Raw genomic sequence first — 19,111 nt, 5'->3', positions numbered from 1 at the left:
AGGGAAATGTGTAATGAGAAAGAAGTCAGTTACAATAAATTTACATTATCTAATCTGTGCCCTCATTGCTATAGAGCAAACCTCTCTGTTCTTCACTGATTGATTTTCTCTTATGCTCTCCACAGGAAAGATGAGTTCCTTACTCTGGCAAGAAAATGAGTCATTTATCATGAATTTCCTCTTCTCTATTCTACACCTCAAAATATCCTTTAAATGCACAGGTTCCTGTTCTTTGCTTCTTTGCTCTGTTTTCTCATGAAAAGATGGCTCTTCCCATCTACTTATGACCTTGAAGCCATACATTTCATCCTCCTCCAGAACTTGCCCCTTTAATTATCCATCCCTCCAACTCAGTCTAATATGCAAGTTCTCTTCATCTATGGACTCTTCCTTTTTTTTTTTTGGTGAGGCAATTGGGGTTAAGTGACTTGCCCAGGGTCACACAGCTAGTAAGTGTTAAATGTCTGAGGCCAGATTTGAACTCGGGTCCTCCTGAGAATTTAGGGCTGCTGCTCTATCCACTGCACCACCTTGCTGCCCCTATGGACTCTTTTCCTGCAACTTACAAATATCACTAGGCCACCTAGAGCATTAAAAATACTTGATTTGACTCAGTCCCTTCAAGTTATTGTCCTCTATTCCTCCTCTGTTTCACAAAACCTCAGAAAAAGCTTCCTATATATTTATTGCTTCTACTTCATCTCCTATTAACTTTTTAACTCCTTGTAATCTGGTTCCCTACCACCACTCAAATGAAATTACTTCCTCCAAGGTTATGAATAATCTTCTTAAGCATGAAAGCTCATGGCCTTTTTAGTCCTCAGACTTCTTGACCTCTCTGTAGGTTTTTCATCCTGCTAACCCTCCTCCCTTTCTTATCTCTGACCTTGGCTTTCATTACATTATTCTTTACAGGTTTTCCTCCTGCCTATATGACCTCTTCCTCAGACCTTTTTGTTGGGCTATCCATGTCCCACCCCCTAAATGAAGGTATGTCTCCCAAGGCCTTGTTCAGGCCCTCTTATCTCCTCTTTTTATACCCTCTCCTTCTTTGAGATCTCATCAACTTTTTGGATTCATCTAACATCTTTATGAAGACTACCAAATTTATACATCCAATTCTCATTTGTGTCCTGAGCTCCAGCAATATATCATCAACTGCCTGCTGGCTGTCTCCACATGGATGTCCTATAGTCATCTTAAACTCTATGAGTCCAAAATGGAAGTTATCTTCTCCCCTAAACTTCTTTACTGATGTTGAAGGAAACATCATCCTTCCAGCTACCCAGTTTCACAACCTAAGAGTCACCCTGAACCCTTCTCTCTCCCTCAAATCCAATTATTTACCAAGTCTTGTCAGTTATTCCTCCAAAACAGCTCTTGCATCCATCTCTTCCTTTGGACTATTCCATTAACTTATAAACTGGTCTACTGGCTTCTGGTTTATTCCTTTACAATCCATTTGCTAAATAGTTGCCCCAAAAAATCTTCCTAAAGGACAGGACCAGAAGCATCTCAGCATTAAAACCCTTCATAGTCTGGCTCCAATCTACCTTTCTTTTTTGTTTTTTTTTGGGGGGGGTAAGGTAATTGGGATTAAGTGACTTCCCCAGGGTCACACAGCTAGCAATTGTTAAGTGTCTGAGGTCGGATTTGAACTCAGGTCCTCCTGAATCCAGGGCTGGCTCTCTATCCACTGCACCACCTAGCTGCCCCTAATCTACCTTTCTTAACTAATTTTATAGAATTTCCCTTTAGCTACTCCATGTTCAAGCCAAACTGACCACAAGTCATTCCATATCCTGATCATATGCTTCGGTGTAAGATGTCTCCCAATGCCTAGAATGTACTTCATTCCTTATCCTTGCTGAGACCCCCAATATAAGGACATGCTGAATCCTTCATATCATTTAGGTTCCTTGATGGCAGGGACTGCATTGTTTTTGTCTATATCCCTGGGACACGAGAGGTAGCTGATAAATGCTTGCTGAGTGAAGGCTCAGATCATGTATTACTCTCTAAAGGAAGCCCTTCTAGATTTCACCTAAGTGTTAGTGCCCTCTCCCTCCTCAAACTGTATTTATTTCTCTTTGCAAATGTTGCATCCTATCCTCAGCAGCATACAAGCTTCTTAAAGGCAGGAACAACTTCTCCTCCTCCTCTTCCTCTCTCTCTCTCTCTCTCACACACACACACACACTTTCATATATATACACACACATATACATGCGCATACATATACATGTATGTATGTATGCATGCATTTATGTATTCTATACTGGCATCCTCAGTGCCTCACACAGCACACTGCATATAGGAGATACTTAATAAATGTTTGTTCAACTAAAATGAATGATTTTTTAAAGTCTATTTCTTCTCCTGAATGAGTATGCATCAATCAATAAGCACCTTCTATGTAACAGACACTGTGTTAGGTACCGGGGATACAGATACAAAAATGAAAGGCACTTCTAGCATGGAATTCACATTCTACTGAGGAAATGCTATTCATACGCATATAGGGATATATATATATATATATATATATATATATATATATATATATATATATATGCATATGTATACACCATACACAAAACACATACACATGTACATATACACACGTGTACCACATCTAGATCTCTACGCGCATTCGCGCATGTATACATGCATGCATGCACATAGATAGATAGATATAAATAAATAAAAACCACATTCAATGATGATGGTAAGAGCTAGCATTTTACACATTGCTTTAAGGTTTGCAAAGATGTTTTACATAACTTCCATTACCTGGGAAGTAAAACCTCTGTTGAAAAATATAAATTTAACTAGCCGCCAGCTCACAGATAACAGGGTCTATTAGTAACCCTATATTCCAAGCCTTGTCTCCCTATGGAGACATGGAAGTTATTCAGAAATAAAAGACCTACAAACTGTAAAGCTAACCTAGCACACAATTTTGGTTAGAGTTAAGGAGCTAGTTATCATATTGCTTAAATCTAGTTTGAAAATGCATTACTTACACATTTGAAAACTCCATTTGTAAACTTTGGGTAATCGATTACTATGTTCCTTGAGCTCAGAATCCTTATCTCCATTCTTTCCACTACATTTTCCTGGAGACTGTGTCCTTGCTGGAGACTTGCTATTATGAGACTTCATTCCAGTGGAAACAGATTTAGCTGGCTGACTCTTAGTCACACTTTCACCAGCAGAAAGTTCTTCACTATCACTACTGTTTGCTGATGTACAAAAAAAGGACAGAAAAGTATTAAAGCTAGAAAACTAATAATTTCTGTCAGTGGCTTTAGCAGATGACTAAAAAATAGCCATTTTAATTTACAACTGCTCATACTTAGTGATCTGTTGGTGTATACACTAGTAATCTAGTAACTAGAAACAGCACATGCATATTCAAGTTGTCATAGTTAAATAGTTCATCCAAACCCATCATCACCTTAAAGGAAACTGTTCTTACCTGAAATATTCAATAATCAAGAAAAAATTAAACATTCTTCCATGCCTTCCATACTCAAAAATCACAATTATTTTAAAAGACACTTCAAATTAGAATCATATTATAAGGTAGATCACATGAACTTTTAAAAGTGTATTCTCATTCTAGAATTCTTCCTCTAACCCCAATTTCCCTTCTACTATACATCATATAGAGATCAATGGTATACACTGCAGGTCACAAACAAAGAATGCATGCTTAACTAGGCACCACAGAATTAGAGTTGAAACAGACCTGAGAGGTCATCTAATCCATTCATATTTACAGATGAGCAAACTGAGGCACATAATGGTTAAGTGACTTGCCCAAGATCAGACAGCTAATAAGTAGCATAGTTGGGATTTCAACTGGATCACATTTATTATATACCCTTTAAAAAGGATTCCACATAATTTGAAAACTCAAAATCTTGATAAATATAATCAATTATTTTTCTGTGTTGTTCTTAGACCTAACCTCGTAACTAATTCTCTCTTGGACTCATGCTCAGACTTCTCAAGATAAGACCACATTAGCATGTTGTGAAGGAATTAGAAATCTGTATGGGAAATGCATTCTAGCAGCACTGGTTTCCTTACAGGGAACCTGCAGACAGTTACATTTTAAAAATCAAAGGAAAAAACTTAATAGGCAGTGTGCTTTGTAAAGGAACAGGTAATGAGATCAGAATCACTTTACTGTCAAATTACCTTTACCAGGACATGAAATGTTAACATTAGAATCCTGAAAGAGGTAATTCACTTTATTAGTTTGTTCTCAGAGAATAGTTACTCATTCTGATTTACCATAGCTTAAGCCCACTGTGTATAATTCGGATAGGAGAGTGCATTCAACTCCTGTATCTCCAAATTATATGAAAATTGACTTGTTGAAGATGCGAGTCCTCTCAGGAAAGGCTACTTAGATGGTAAAGCCTTAAAGACAAAAAATCACAGCGTAGAAAAAAGTTTCAAATATCCTGTTAAGTATACCAAATAGGTTGTGATCTATTTGGTATATCTGTATTGACTATATTTACTCACATAATAGCCACCACAGTATAAAAGCCAAATCTAGGTTTGAGATCCAAAAGCCTGGACATTTCTTGATTAGCAAAGGCACATACCAACTCCTCCCCCATTATGTTTTGAAAAAATAAGAATTCCTTTGGCCCCACTGCTCCTCAATACATACCCTTGCCACATCTAGTCCCCACCCTTCCCCCCAATGCTGCTCCTGAATCTCTGGCGACTCCTGCCTACTGGTGAACCTGGCTCACCACTGCTGCCACCCGTGGCTTGGCCCCACTCCGATACAGTGGACTGACTCAGCCTGGCTTCACATGGCCCTGCTGAGCATTGCCACCTGGGTCCTGAGGGATGCCATATTCACCGCATGGAAGTCATGTGGGCTCAGCAGAACCTCGGGGAGCTGGCCGAATAACCCTTTCTGCACTGAAGTGCAGCCAAGCCGGCTCATAGCAAAGGTCAAGCAGCGGAGGTGGCAGGAGTGTCCTGGAAGAGCAGCAGGAGGTCAATGTGGGGCACCTGAAAAAAAATTCTTTACATATTTTCTGTTTCCCATTTTGAGCCTAAAAAAGAGACATAAAATGTGCAGCTCTTATGAGAATAAATACAGTATCTGTATACTCTGTATTACTGGGGAGGTAGTTTACAGAGTTAATGTTATAGAACAGAAATAGTGGTTTGAGCACACTTAGCAAAAAATAAAGTTTGAAAAGGAGAAGAAAGAGACGGAATAAAAAGGACCTAATAAGGCAAACCTAGGAAGGTGGAAGCTACAACCTGTAGGTCACATAGTTTAGGAAGTCAGAAATATAAGGAGTAAAGGAGAGTTTCTAGCATTGTAGCTTGACACATAGGTTCCTCTGAATCTTAGCTTGACTGTACTCTTTTAAGGGTGACTGTCCTAAGAGAATGATGAACAAAACAATTAATTTGACAATGACAATTTTTTGGGAAGAATGAATAAAACATAGTTGTAGTGACTTACATGTAACATATACACTGATAACTTTAAAAACCTCTAAATCTTTAAGTTGAATTTTAAAAGGGCGTTATTTTGGACACTTGCATTTCTGTACAGATCTGATACTTAATGAGAAAGGCTTAACCTAGTCTATGACCTGGGATTATAGTTGAATAAGATGAAGTTTAATATAGATCTCTAACTCCTCCTATAAATCTTCTGTATGATTCTTAAGGCATGGACCAAAGGTCATGGAACTATCCCATATTCTCAGCGTAAACTTTTTCATCTGGAGAGAAATTTTATTAGCTGGTATTTTTTTTTATTGAGATAATCTACTTACTGGTTTTGCCTTTCTTTTTGTTGTTTACCACTGATGTTTTGTGGCTTCTTTTCTGCTTTTTTGATGAACTTCCTCCCCCCTGAGCATCTTTTACTCTTTTCTGACCTGTACAGACTATAATGGGGAAAAATTCATTAAAACAAGATAAAAAACAAATTTGCCCTTAACATGCCTGAATTTTTAGTTTTAGAGACATATATTTTACTAATCTCAAAACTAAAACTGGGTACTTAACAGAGCTTGCTTGGAAACTAGCATAGTTACAACATTTCTCATAACCTGTCTGTAATGGGGCTTAATTTTCTACTTGTACATGTTAGCAACTGGAAGTAAGGAAAAATCAAATGAAGAACACATATATCCATCCTAGAAAAAGTCAGGTATAAACTGAAGATGGTTCCTGATAAAGCACCTAGAACATCCAAATTATCAAATGAAAATTAAGTAGCTACTCATTCTGAAAACAAATATGTTAAGATTCATTAAAAACACTGAGTCCTGATTAGCCCTCAATAATATTAAACAGGAACATTCTAGAAGCAATTCACACTTGGGAAAATAAACCAATGAATATATAACACAAATTATGTGGATCCCAGGGCACTGGATAACACGCATCATTTACAAACCCAGCACAGTAATTTTCTGTTTAAAAAAAAGTTTTGTCTTCTTCATGGCAAAGTTTACTCAAATACTATATCTAATTCCTGTCCTTCCCTTAAAGCTCAGCCACACATAACCTTCAGGGGCTGAGCACTCTATCAACTCAATTATAGTGTTTAATGTCTAGTTTGCTAATTAGGTCTTTAATATAGTTTACCATATATAGGTGTACATGTACATATATATATATACATATATATATTTAGTGCATATATCCTATAACTAGACAATAAGCTCCTTGAGGACAGGGATTATTTAATTATCTTTCTTTAGATCCCCTGTATCTAGTACAGTGCCCTATGCACACTTGGCACTTAATAAATGTTTGTTGATAATAATACTAATTCATTTTGTAAAAAAAAAAAAAAATGAAGCTCTGCATTCTGAATAAAGTTTCTTAGATCTTGTCACCAGTGGTAAGGTCAAACCTATGTAGTAGTACTTTATGCAAAATTCAACTTTCTTAAAGAGTATTTTATGGGCCACAGCCTGTCCATAAATTTTGGTTGATGCTACAACATTACAATGTAAGGAGAAGAAAAGGTGGTTTTAATACTGACTATTTTGAAGTACAGGATCTTAAAATTTAAACAACTGGTAAATGTCTCACCAAGATTTTTCCTTTCATTTGGAACCTTTTCTTCTCTGTTTTTAAAAATTAAAAATTTAAATACTTCTTTACAAAGACATAAAGCAAATATGTATAAGGAAGCTAAAGATTTACATTTTAATTTTTTTAGTATATAGCATGGCTCCTGCAATATTTATTAGTTAACAAGCTACATAAAAATGAGACCATTATTTTTGAAAGGGAAATAATTTCTTTTTTAAAAAAAAAAGGCCAGAAATGGCTTACGAATTTTTTGATTTTAGATAACAGTTTGCTTTTCATGACCAAAATGTGAGAGCATGTTATCATGCTTTATACATTTTCATATATTCAACAACAAAACTGAGAGGGCGTTGCTAATTTACAAAATATGAACCATTATATCCTTTATTTTCCATAACAAAATGATTTTCAGAGTTGAAAAGCAGAGTGAAAAAACATTCTCTTGGGAATTTAATTAGGAAAAAAAAAATCTTTCAATGTAATTACATCGCTATTGGAGCGAAATCTACTCTTTTGTATGAGAGGACTCTTTCTCTTAAAAAGTCATACCTATGTCATTAACCTATTTAATTCAATTCTATGAGGTACTATGGATGTACCAATATTATTAAACAAGGTAGCTATACATATGGATGTGGGGAACAGAAAAAAAATCATTTACAAAAACAAAAAGACAAATGTTGATTTGGGTGAGAAAATTTCATATTTTAAGTGATCTAAGATAGAATTTGTTTGGTCAAAATAAAAGTGATAGACTAAAATTTTGTGGGTTACATACCATATAGAAGCTAGTATATTATCTTTGCCATAAAATGCTTCAAAACCAAGCTGTATTAACCAAATTTCAGCCCACAATACATATTTGATTGACAGATACCTGAACAAAGTGGTTTATAAGGAAAAGGATGACAGAGCTATAGCTACTGTGTCATATAAAGGTTCTAAAACTTTTAGAAAGTAGATTCGAATTTCCAATTTTGACAACTTTTTCACTTGAGAAAGGAAAAATCAAAAAGGATTACTGTAGATTACTAACATACACATTGGTCCTTCAATTTGGGAGCTATGCATCTAAGAAAGCATCAAATTCCTTTACAAACTCACACAAGTTAGCCAGGCTTGAAAATCAGTTTGACACGGTTGTCTGAGGAAAGCAGTGCCTGGACAGTTGGTTGCTCCAAACCCCTACATACAGTATTTGGTTAAGGGTGGAGGGGTCTGTCAATAAATCAAAATGTTTGTGAGAAACTGCACATCATATCTGCAAAAAACAAGGTTACAAAAATATATTCAAGCAGCTCATGCTATACAGTCAACCACTGTTTAAATGAATATGCAAATGAGTTTGGGCTTGGGGTGCAATTTCCAAGATTCATTCTGGTGCACTGTGAAATTTCATGGACTGCTCAAGAAAAGAACATGAAAGCCTTCTTGGGCCATTAAATATATTCTGTTGTCCATTAGCAATACACCTTTCAATTATCAGTCTTTCCATGTTCACACTAGTACTTCCCTTAAATGTATCAAGCTATAGCAACAGATACTGCAAAAGCATTAACATTTTAAGAAGGGACATTCTAAATAAGTTAGCATTTTCAGCTCTCAGTTTTCTTCCTCACCTTTTCCAGGATGTTCCAGTTCTGGCTGATTACTACTGCTGGAGCTGACACTAGCATCAAAGCCTGTTGGAGAGATATTTCCTTCAGACTGGAGGTCTTGGAGCTCCCCTGCAACACTATCCACCTCAATTGTGCTATCAGTTTCACTCTTGATACTGCGTACCTCTTCTTGATTGGGGGCCAATGTTTCTGACACTGTCACAGCTGACTGCTGCCTACTGGGTTCTGTTACAGTTACAGATGAAGGCGATTCAGGTGTAGTTGGAGGGGTATTTAGCACTGAATTACTCCCACTGCTTGGGAATTCTGATTTCTTATCGTTTACTTCCATGTTTTTTTCCTCCACAGGTTTAATATCTAAATTGACAGGTAATGGTTTCTCTAACTCAATACCAGGTGAACCACTCTCTTCTTCTGCCACAGTCTGTAGCTGCTCCTCTGAGGCCATATCTTCAGGGGAAGCATGTGGGGGTGAAGCTGCAGCCTCCGTGTCAGAGTCTGAAAACAGTTCCTTAAGTGTTTTTTTAGGCCACTGTCCTTGAATACTTGACCAGACATCTTTCCGATCTTTAGCTCTGCTGTTCTGAAGTCTCTCATCAGAGTTATTTAGCAGTTTTATCCTCTTTTCTGCCACTTCTGAAAACCCTGAATAAAAACCAGTTGTCCTTAAAGATTTCCTTTTGTCCTCCAAACCATTGTATTTCTTAGTTGGTGTCACTTTTGCTTTGGACTTATCTTCTTCATCATCGGAGGAGCTGTTGCTACTGTTTTCTAAACAAAGGGATTCTTTGCTCTTAGATTTCTCCTCTTTTCTGCTAGGTGACCCAGGCTTTAAGCATTCTTCTGTATTGCAATGCCTTCTCTTACCCCGTTTTACTTGAGGCTTTAATGATTTATCTGTTGTCTCCTTCTTGATTTCCTTTCTTTTTATTGTGACTTCATCTTCATAATCAGTATCTTCAGATATTTCTTCTAAGTCTTTTCGTAATCTTTCTGGAGATTTTGATATGGACTTGGGTATTAATAAATCTGTTTGGATTTTGTTTTCTTGTGGCACAGATAAACTGCTCTGTTCCTCTTTTGGACTAAGCTCATTTTTGTCATGGCTCACAGTGTCAGCCTTAGACTCTTCCTTGCCATTATTATCTATGTCCTGAGTCCTTGCCTCATCTTCCTGCTCACTGTCTTCAGCAGAACTTTCAGAAGCTATTAAAATAAGATGACAAGACCAGTTATACGAACACACATAACACAGATATATTAGAAAACCATTCATTTTTATTCAATATGAAGAAATATTTTTCAGAAAAAACTAGTCTTATTACAAAATAAAAGCAAGATTAGCAGTTATGTTCCATTATCTTTTTTTACAAAACAAAGTTTTACCCAAAGATCTTGCCAAGGATGCATTTCCATTACTTTGTTTTAAAACTTCAAGTCTGGGATTATGAAGGGTTATAAGAAGTCTGCGGCTGATATAAAATGTCAGACTATCTCAGGAGGGAGGATAATGTAGTTAAAAAACCACTAGACTTGGATTCCTGAGGCTTTGGGTGGATTTTGGCTCCAACACTTATTTACTGTGTGACCATATGCAAATCCTTTAACCTCTCTGTAAAATGAGGAGAATAACATGTTTATGCTATTAACCCAGTGGGGTGATATGAAGTTCAAGTTGGATGTTCATGAAACACTCATTAACTATAAAGTACTATATAAACAGGAGCTATTCTAGAACTTTCTCTATGTTAAGGCATATTATTAGTATGCAAACCCAATAAAATATTTTAAATATAATAACTTAGCATACATATACATGCACATATACGTACATTTTGAATCAAACACTTATTAAAACATTTACTTTTCGAAAACCATTATTCTAGGTGATATAGGCATACAAAAAACGGGAGCTGTTGAAATCTGGTCTCACCCCTCATGGACCATGCCTTCAAAATACGTCTGAAAAATAACTGTCCGTGGGGCTCCCTGAGAGAGTAAAGGTGAAATGGCAGATCTTAAAAAAACATTTATTTTGCATATGTTCAGGAAGTTTCTCCATATAAAATTATTATCAACTAAAAATATTTGATGGTACCCTATAGAAAACTCACTGAGGAAGAAAAAAAAGGGGTAAGTACAAGAGCAGGTAGTTTGAGGGTCCTAAATCATAAAACTTGAACCCTAGATCTTAAAAATGATAGACCTTGGTTCACATAGTAAGGGATTCATTAAACTAACCAAAATGTAACAAGACAGATAATTGCTGTTGCACTGAAGATACATTTAAATGAATCTTGAGTTCTTAAAAATATAAAAATTCTTAGAGAACATCATTCTTCTATTTTATTTGATGATGCAACTGTCTTATTAACACAGGAATTTGTGCCAGTTGCTATTCATTCTCCCAAGATGGGTTGTGAAAGCTCAGATGAAGTCACACATAAGACTTATTTAATATATACACACATTATAATCATATATAATGTGTGTATGCATATGTGTACTTAACAAATAGCTAAGTTTAAAACTTTAATACAAATCCCAAAAGAATACTTTAGGGTCAGCCACTAGGGACAGTAATAGAAGTAGATTTTCATTGATCCAAATACTTATTAAGTGGCCACTCTATAAAAGCCACTATTCAAAAGGATAAGGGAGACACAAAGGTAAATAAAACACAGTTCTTGCCCTCAAGGAGCTTACAATCTGATAGAACATTGTCAACCATGGAATAGATAAGAGGAAGCAAAAAATAATTGTTGATTATCAGACAAGTTATTTCTCCTAATCTTATGATTTTATGATGCTCTCTCATCATTTTATGGTTTGCAGTATTCTCCCTAACTGGGATTCAATAACTATTCACTTAAAAATATCTGATCAATTATTTAATGCTGAAAAAGGCCTTTCCTTTGGAAAAGCTTTCTTGCTGTCATAATTCTTCCTGTCTCTGAGTACCAGTCGTTGTCAAATTGTTTACCAATTAGCCATACAGACACAGTTGTCCTTTCAGTGTAGGCCCAAGAGAAGTCAATCAATCCCATCTTCAAACCTTATTTCCTCAATTACCCATTATTTAATAAGACAACTCTTTGAAATTCTATGCTTTCGTTCTTCCCAATATCTGGCAGGAAGAACAAGCAGGAGCTATTTCACACATCTGATTAATGCTATAATTTGTTTTGTCTTACCAAGAAGGGAACTGAGAAAAATTTAACACTTTCTACAGCATTCATTGATTTCTCAGCAGACTTTGATTTCAGACGGGGGTACCACTCTGGCTCAAATTATATTCCTAGTATGATCCCAGGCATTTAATGCTTTTTCAAAGCCTGCATCATAACATTACCACCAGAATCACAGTAGATATAAATGTTTATCACAAGAAATTTCAATTATAAACAATGTGTACTATCCCCTCCTCCTTTTTAACCTATATTTTAACAACCTGATATAGCTATCAGATGAAATAGATGTATAGCCTCTTGGCAAAGCAAAAGGAAGATAAGCAACCTCCTCTGTGCTGGTGACAATTTTAATACCATGAACCCGAAGTAGCTTTAAAAAGCAGCTGAATCTGTTGGTTAATTAAATTAAACTCAAGTCAACAAACATTTATTAAGCACCCACTATGTGTAAGACACTGGGGATACAAAGATGAAAAAAGAAAGTCACTGCCTTCAAGGAGTTTACAATCCAGTAGGAGAGAAAAAGACATATACACACAACTATAAAACAAGTTAGATTATAACAAGTACAAGGGAGGTGTCAAACAATGGAGGGAGGGATCATTTCTGGAAGGAAGAGATGAGGAAAGACTTCATGTCGGAGGTAGCACATAATTTGGGGCTTAAAGGAAGAGAAGAAGCATTTCAACAGATAGATGTATGAGGAGAATATTCCCAGCACAAGGGACAATATGCACAAATGCATGGAGGCAGGAAGAGAGGGTACTGTGAGATTAGGGAATGGTAAAAAGTCAAGTCTGGTAATAATATTGATTATATGAAGGGGAGGGTATGAAAGGGAGGTTAGAGGCAGACTGTGGAGGGGGTAGAGAATTTGGCTAATAGGTCTGTATTAAATTCAGTAGGTGTTGCAGAGGCACTGAGTAGGAGAGTGACAATCCAAAGCATACATTATTAGAAAAATAATCTTGATAGAGATATAAAGGATGCCTTCTAAAGGGGGGGGGGAGATTGAAGGGCAGGGATACCAGTTAGACTGTGAGTACATTAGTTCAGGCAAGAGAAAAATAATAAAAGCCCGAGTGGTGGCAGTGCGAGTGAAAGGACTGGAAAGATACAAAAGGTATGATAGAATCAGAAGGACTTGGCCATCAATTTTATATAGGAAGTGAGGAAACAGGAAAGTCACAAATGAACCCAAGGTTTCAAGTGTGGGTGATGGGGGAAATTGTGGAACTATCAACAGCCAACTGGAAGTTAAGAGGAGAGGCAGGTATTCTGGGGAAGATTATAAATTCAATATTACATGTGTTAAACCTGAGTATGTGGTATGTAACTGAGGTGGAAACATCCACCTGGTAAATGGAAATTCAAGCCAGGAGCTCAACAGAGAGGTTAGGGCCAGAAATAGATTTAGGGGTCATTGGCATAGAGGTGGTAAATGAAGTCACAAGAGTAGATGTAGAGAGTAATGAGAGACCAGAGAAAGAAAAGAAGAAATCAGAGGACAATTAAAAGATAGGAAAAAAAGGAGGAACCAACAATAGAGAAAGGAGGAGTGGCTAGAGTGAATGAAGAATTATAAGACAGATGTGTCCAGGAACTAGAAGACAGGCATATCAGTGACAGATGGGTCAAAGTATCATATGTTCTCATAAGTAGAATGAGGATTGAGAAAACAGTATTGGAATTATCAGTAAAAGATCACTGTTGACCTTGGAGGAAAAAATTAAGCAGAGTTGTAAAAAGGAAATTCAGATAGTTGAGGATTAAGTGGAAGTAGAAGCATGTACAGATTATGCTCATTAGAAATAACAGCTTAACATCAATTATATTAACTAAAGGTCAGGACATCTGGCAGACATATTCCAACTTTCAAGTGGGCATTACTAAAATAATCCCATTTGCTAGTGCAATTTAGCTAACTGCTTAGGTGTATATTTTCCTGCTAACATCCTACCAGATCCTTAAGGATGCAGTCCCTCTCAAAACAGGGTATTCTAAAAGTTCCATACCAAGATTCTCGAATGACATGGTGGCCAACTGCTAATCATTGTCCTTAATATTTTTCAAATACAAATGGTCTCTTTTATGCTTTATGGAGTTCTTTCAATCTAGTACTTAAGCAGATTCAAAGCTTATTTTGAGAAAAATTTCAATCACCACTGGCACCTACCTACATGTAGAAGATACTCCTCTATATTTAGGTGAGAATATACAACAAGCTTTCACCAAAGAACAACAATGTACATTACATACATTTGACAGCGAAAGCCAATGGAACCTTCTTTCATGAACAACACAGAATATGGCTGTTTCACCAAATTTAGTCACAAAGTGACTAGACTGCATGACATGCCCAAAGTTGTTGAGGCATTAGGTATTTCAGCGAGACATTTTAATGGATATGTTAACCATCAGTCCATTTCTATGAACGTAAGTCAGATCAGAAGGCTCTACACCTAGACAGTATTATGTTACTTCCCTAGAAAAATGCTTTTACTGAGTTAAGTTTATTTGAAGAAAGTTTCTGTTCCATTGACAAAATTTTATTTGGAGATATAGTCCAATATATTACTCAGTATCCATTATGTAAGGATTTGTGAATGTTATCAGTCAAATGATCCGGGTTTTAGCTTGGTTTTATTACTTTCTGTTAATCTGGGCAAGTCACTTAATTCCTCTTAGAAACCTCAGTTTCCTCATGTATAAAATGCTTATACTACCTGCCTCACAGGGTTGTTGTGAAGAAAGCAATTATAAAATATAGAGCCATATATAGAGGGTGTCCCAGAAGCCTCACTGCAGTTTCAAGCTTTAAAAACTTCAGAAGCATAAATTCTACAAACTTAATAAAAAATATCAATTGAAAGCCTGCTTAAATTTCTTTTGTACTTTGCTTAGTTTTGTGAATTCTGAATAATAAATTTTAATTTTTAACAAGATGGGGGATTCCATCATTATGCACTGTATGTGCAACAGTTCCTGGGCTTTCTCAGAACGGTGGATCTGTAGAGCAGATTCTCTTCCTTGGCCATCTCAGTCACCTGATATATTTCCATTAGACTTTTTTCTTGTAAGGTCATGTCAAAATTGATACATATGCACAAAAATTCATTATTTGTATGATCTTAAGGTTAGTATAACAAATATAATCCTTTTAGTCACTGAACAGCAGCTGATCAAATTTTTTTTACTGTTAGAAAATCAACTGGAGTGATATGTAGCATAAGATTTTAATTAGAAATTTTAAATAATTAACCTTTCAAATGTTGCTATTTGCAATTTTGTAGCATTTATGCTTCCTAATTTATCAGAACCTAGAACTAAGATTTCTGGAACACTCTTTATAAATTTAAATTATTATTATTTATTTCACAACTCCTCCTAAAACTAGGTAACAGGAAAAAGCCTATTCCTTTCCAGACGAATTTAGATGCTTCCTTTCATCAGGTAAGAATTAAATAACCTCATGTGTTTCCCTTTTCACCTTAGCTTCCAGACAGTTCAGAGCTGAATTTGTTTTTAATAGATATGTAACATCCTAAATGTCCCATACATCCATTTTCAGCTTCTTTTAATCACATTCCTATTTTCATTTTTGACTGTCCTATTTTATACTCAATAAAACATTTTAAACTACCTAAAAACACTTCAAGAAACAGGTGGGGTACAGGTCATAAAGAAACACACAAGCATGTTAACCCACCAAAGATATACCAGACATGTTTACATACCACAAAACTATAGAGTGGAAAAAGCAATGGACCTGGAATCATGAGAAATAGTTTCAAATTCTAATTCTGCAAGTTCATGTCTGTGTGACCTTGAGCAAGTCAATTATCCTCAGTCAATCTCAGTTTCCTCATCATAAATAAGGATGACACCTGTACTACCTAACTCAAAAGTTTTCTATGAGGAAAGGACTATCTAAATTTCATCTATTTTTGTAATTATCATTACTAACCATTATCATACTTTTTATACTTCAATGGATCTCATTAGTATGAATAATTTCTGTAATGATTAAGATCATAACCCATACAGGCCATCTCATCCTCTTATTTATTTTTCTGGTTCATGTACTCATAAATCCAAACACCCTGGGTGAGCATACTGTTTGCCATTATAGGTTTAGCATACTTCTATCCACCACACTCCCTGCCCTAAAGTTCTGGTTTAAAAAAAGCTATAATGTTTTAAAGAAAATGAAAATATCATTAAAAGAAAAACAATTTAAGTCAGATTTTAGTCTTTTTTCTCATGTCAGATACTTAATGAAGCCACAAACATTTGAGTCTATATCCCGGAGTACTTATATAAGCATTGTACTACTAAATCATGCCATAGCAATAATGCTCTCTCTGGATGATCTCAGAAAGGATTAGATACTAGAAGAAGTAGCATATAACTACTGGGATTTTCTTTCTTAAAATTTCCTGATCACTTATGATGTCTTTAAATCACAAAGATGTTCAGGTCTTGACCAATGGCTCACTTATTTCAACTAACATTTGATGCAAATATATTTAAAACAAAAGAAAGTGGACAATTTCTCAGAATTACCTTATAGCAAAATTATATAATTGAACAGTATTTTTTTTTTTACCTTGAAGTCCATTTAGTATAGAAGTAATTTCTACAGATTTAACTTGAACTTGTTCAGAATTTTTGGTTTCAGTATCCAGTTTAGATGCTATTTCAGGTGGTGTATTTGCTGGAAATGGTGGTTTTGATAGGCGGCGAAGCTTACAGTTTTTTGGAGAATATTTCTCATCTTTCTCTTTTTCTTTGTCAATTTTATTCTAGGTGAAAAATAAATATTTATTAATCAAATAGTGATTTATCTTATTTATAATTAACAATGCTGTAAACAATCAACACTTTAGATTTGCTTATACAATTTAATTTTTAAAATATAGAAAAGAATACAATAAACTTTAAAACAAGTATTCAAAGCAAAATGTTGTCATGTAAGGAAAATAACTAATGGATAATAATAGATCTTAAAAATTGCTAGACTGAACCTTGGCAATAATAGGTTGTTAGGCTTTTTGAATCTAGAAAAACTCCCAAATTATGAGCATACTGGAATCACAAATCCTCCAACCCAAAATAAAATCAAGCTTAAACTGAAAATAATTTAACTTGATTTTAAAGATATATATTCTCAATGCTGAAACATGAGATAGGGAAGGGAAAATAGTTAGCTTTTAGCTAGCTGATAAATGATAAGCACCAAAATTAAAAGATTTCCTCTAGAAAGTCAACAATAGTGTCTGGCATTCTTTGTTCTTTCATGGATTCAGTAGAACTTCATAAAAGATGGGGAACTTTTGAAATTTATCATTTCCAATCAGGTGAGGAAAATCAGGTTAGAATCAATTTAAACTACTTTTCAGTAATTACTCTTAGGGCAACCTATGGAGACTGGAATTTCTATTAATTTGCACTATTTAGTCCACATAGCACTCAAGTTCTCAGAATGCAGATTATGCCCTTGTCCCTTTTCCTATTGTAGGTCTTTTCAGTATTTCAGTATCACCAATAATTGGCAGACTGACTAAGGCTATTTTTTAAAAAATATAGTCCTAAACTGAATTGGCTTCTGGCTCCTGGTGATCACCTAATCAATTACTATCTTATGACATCCAGAATAAGGCATTAAATTGTGCAGAGGGTTACAAAGCTCTGGCATATTCTTATTTTCCTAAAAGTTCTGACATACTCTTACCATCAGTTCATTAAATAGCAGTGTTTCCACACTTAACAACATAGTAAGAATGAAGATAGATAGGGGCAAGATTTCATGTCTGAAAGTCTCAATCACTCTGTGTGATGTAAATACAAAATATCTATCTGCTAAATAGTGAAGGAAAACTGGGCCTAACTTGACATTGAGAAATAAGTAGTTGCTCTTGTCTGGGAGACACCTCCACTCTTTCAGGTCAATATAGCACAATTTAACACACTAAAAAGCAATTTACCAAAAGGCCCAACCTTGAAAATGAGAAACCAATTACTTAATGCTGAATATTAAGTTTCAAAAGAAATGATCGATAATTAAGGCCACAGTAACATCCAATAACAATGGCACTCAAAGTTATTTTTAAACCTATTTTAGAAGTTAATGGTCAGATTCACAATTAAACCTAATTTCTTAAAAATTGAAAAGAACTCAGGAGATTAATTCTATTTCATGTATATCAAAAACAGAAAATTCTGAACATAATCTAAATAATGGGCTATTATAAAAATACAACTTATTAGGTGATAAAAAAAACCTTCTGAGAATTTCTATTATCATTTATATTTTACTTTTGGAACCTGAAAGTATCCAGTGGTACAGGTAAAGATAAATATATGCTGCTCTCCCATTTTTGCCTTTCTTTAACACTTGCATACCATATCTAATTTCAAGGCAACCATGTTGTGGCTGCAAGAACCTCTAAGAATATTCTTAGTGGCCACCCACTGCTGGGGAAAGATAAGGAAAGAGGCAGCTGATTGGAAGAAAAAGTGTCGAAAGATGGGTGAATCCTGATGCTGCCTTGATATTTTCATTTCTTCTTTTAAAGACCTCATGAATACTGCTGTTATCTCCTGAAATGTATAGTCCTTGTCCCTTTCTCTAGGGATTCAGGTAAGGGGGCAGGTGAAGAGAAAGAATAGATATTGGAGTTGGAAAGAATTTGTTTTTTCCCCAAAACTACTATACAAGATTAGCTGGAGAAACATGTCATTTTACAAAATATCACATAGTCCACCAACAGTAAGATACAAACTTATCATTAAAAAAGTTAGGAAGTACAAAAATTTATTTGATTAAGTACTGCAATTAGCAGCAAAGCAGAAGTAATCAGGAAAAGCAGTTGCCTACCTTTATTTTCTTTCGATGTTTTATTTTGGGTACATTTTTATCAGCAGGTCTTACTATCTTATCTGCCTTAATCCATTCATCATATCTAAAAGTAAAAGCAAATTGTTATAAATAACACAAAACCAAGTCCTTGAGAGCACATATACAATACCAGAAGAGAAACTAATCAGACACAATCATGGTACACAGCTGGAATACAATCTAGTTCAACTACTTCACTCTAAAGATCAGGAAACAATTCCACAGAAATTTTGTGACACAGTGACATTGTGAGCATTAGATACAACAGTGCAGTTTTCCACCCCCAAAAATCC

At 35.4% G+C, this 19,111-nt stretch overlaps 1 protein-coding gene across 1 annotated transcript in view; it reads right to left on the bottom strand.

Annotated features, from left to right (window-relative positions):
* Positions 1-19,111, bottom strand: part of ARID4B (AT-rich interaction domain 4B) — a 189,265-nt gene that overhangs the window by 16,931 nt on the left and 153,223 nt on the right. The window contains 5 exon segments of the mRNA XM_044001493.1: positions 3,027-3,245; positions 5,832-5,945; positions 8,727-9,932; positions 16,527-16,722; positions 18,798-18,882. Coding sequence (XP_043857428.1) covers positions 3,027-3,245; positions 5,832-5,945; positions 8,727-9,932; positions 16,527-16,722; positions 18,798-18,882 — 1,820 coding nt within the window.

The sequence above is a fragment of the Dromiciops gliroides genome, chromosome 4 (assembly GCF_019393635.1).
Source record: "Dromiciops gliroides isolate mDroGli1 chromosome 4, mDroGli1.pri, whole genome shotgun sequence".
Lineage (NCBI taxonomy): Eukaryota > Metazoa > Chordata > Mammalia > Microbiotheria > Microbiotheriidae > Dromiciops > Dromiciops gliroides.
The sequence above is the reverse complement of the archived record's forward strand: the minus strand, read 5'-3'. Positions and strand labels throughout refer to the sequence as shown.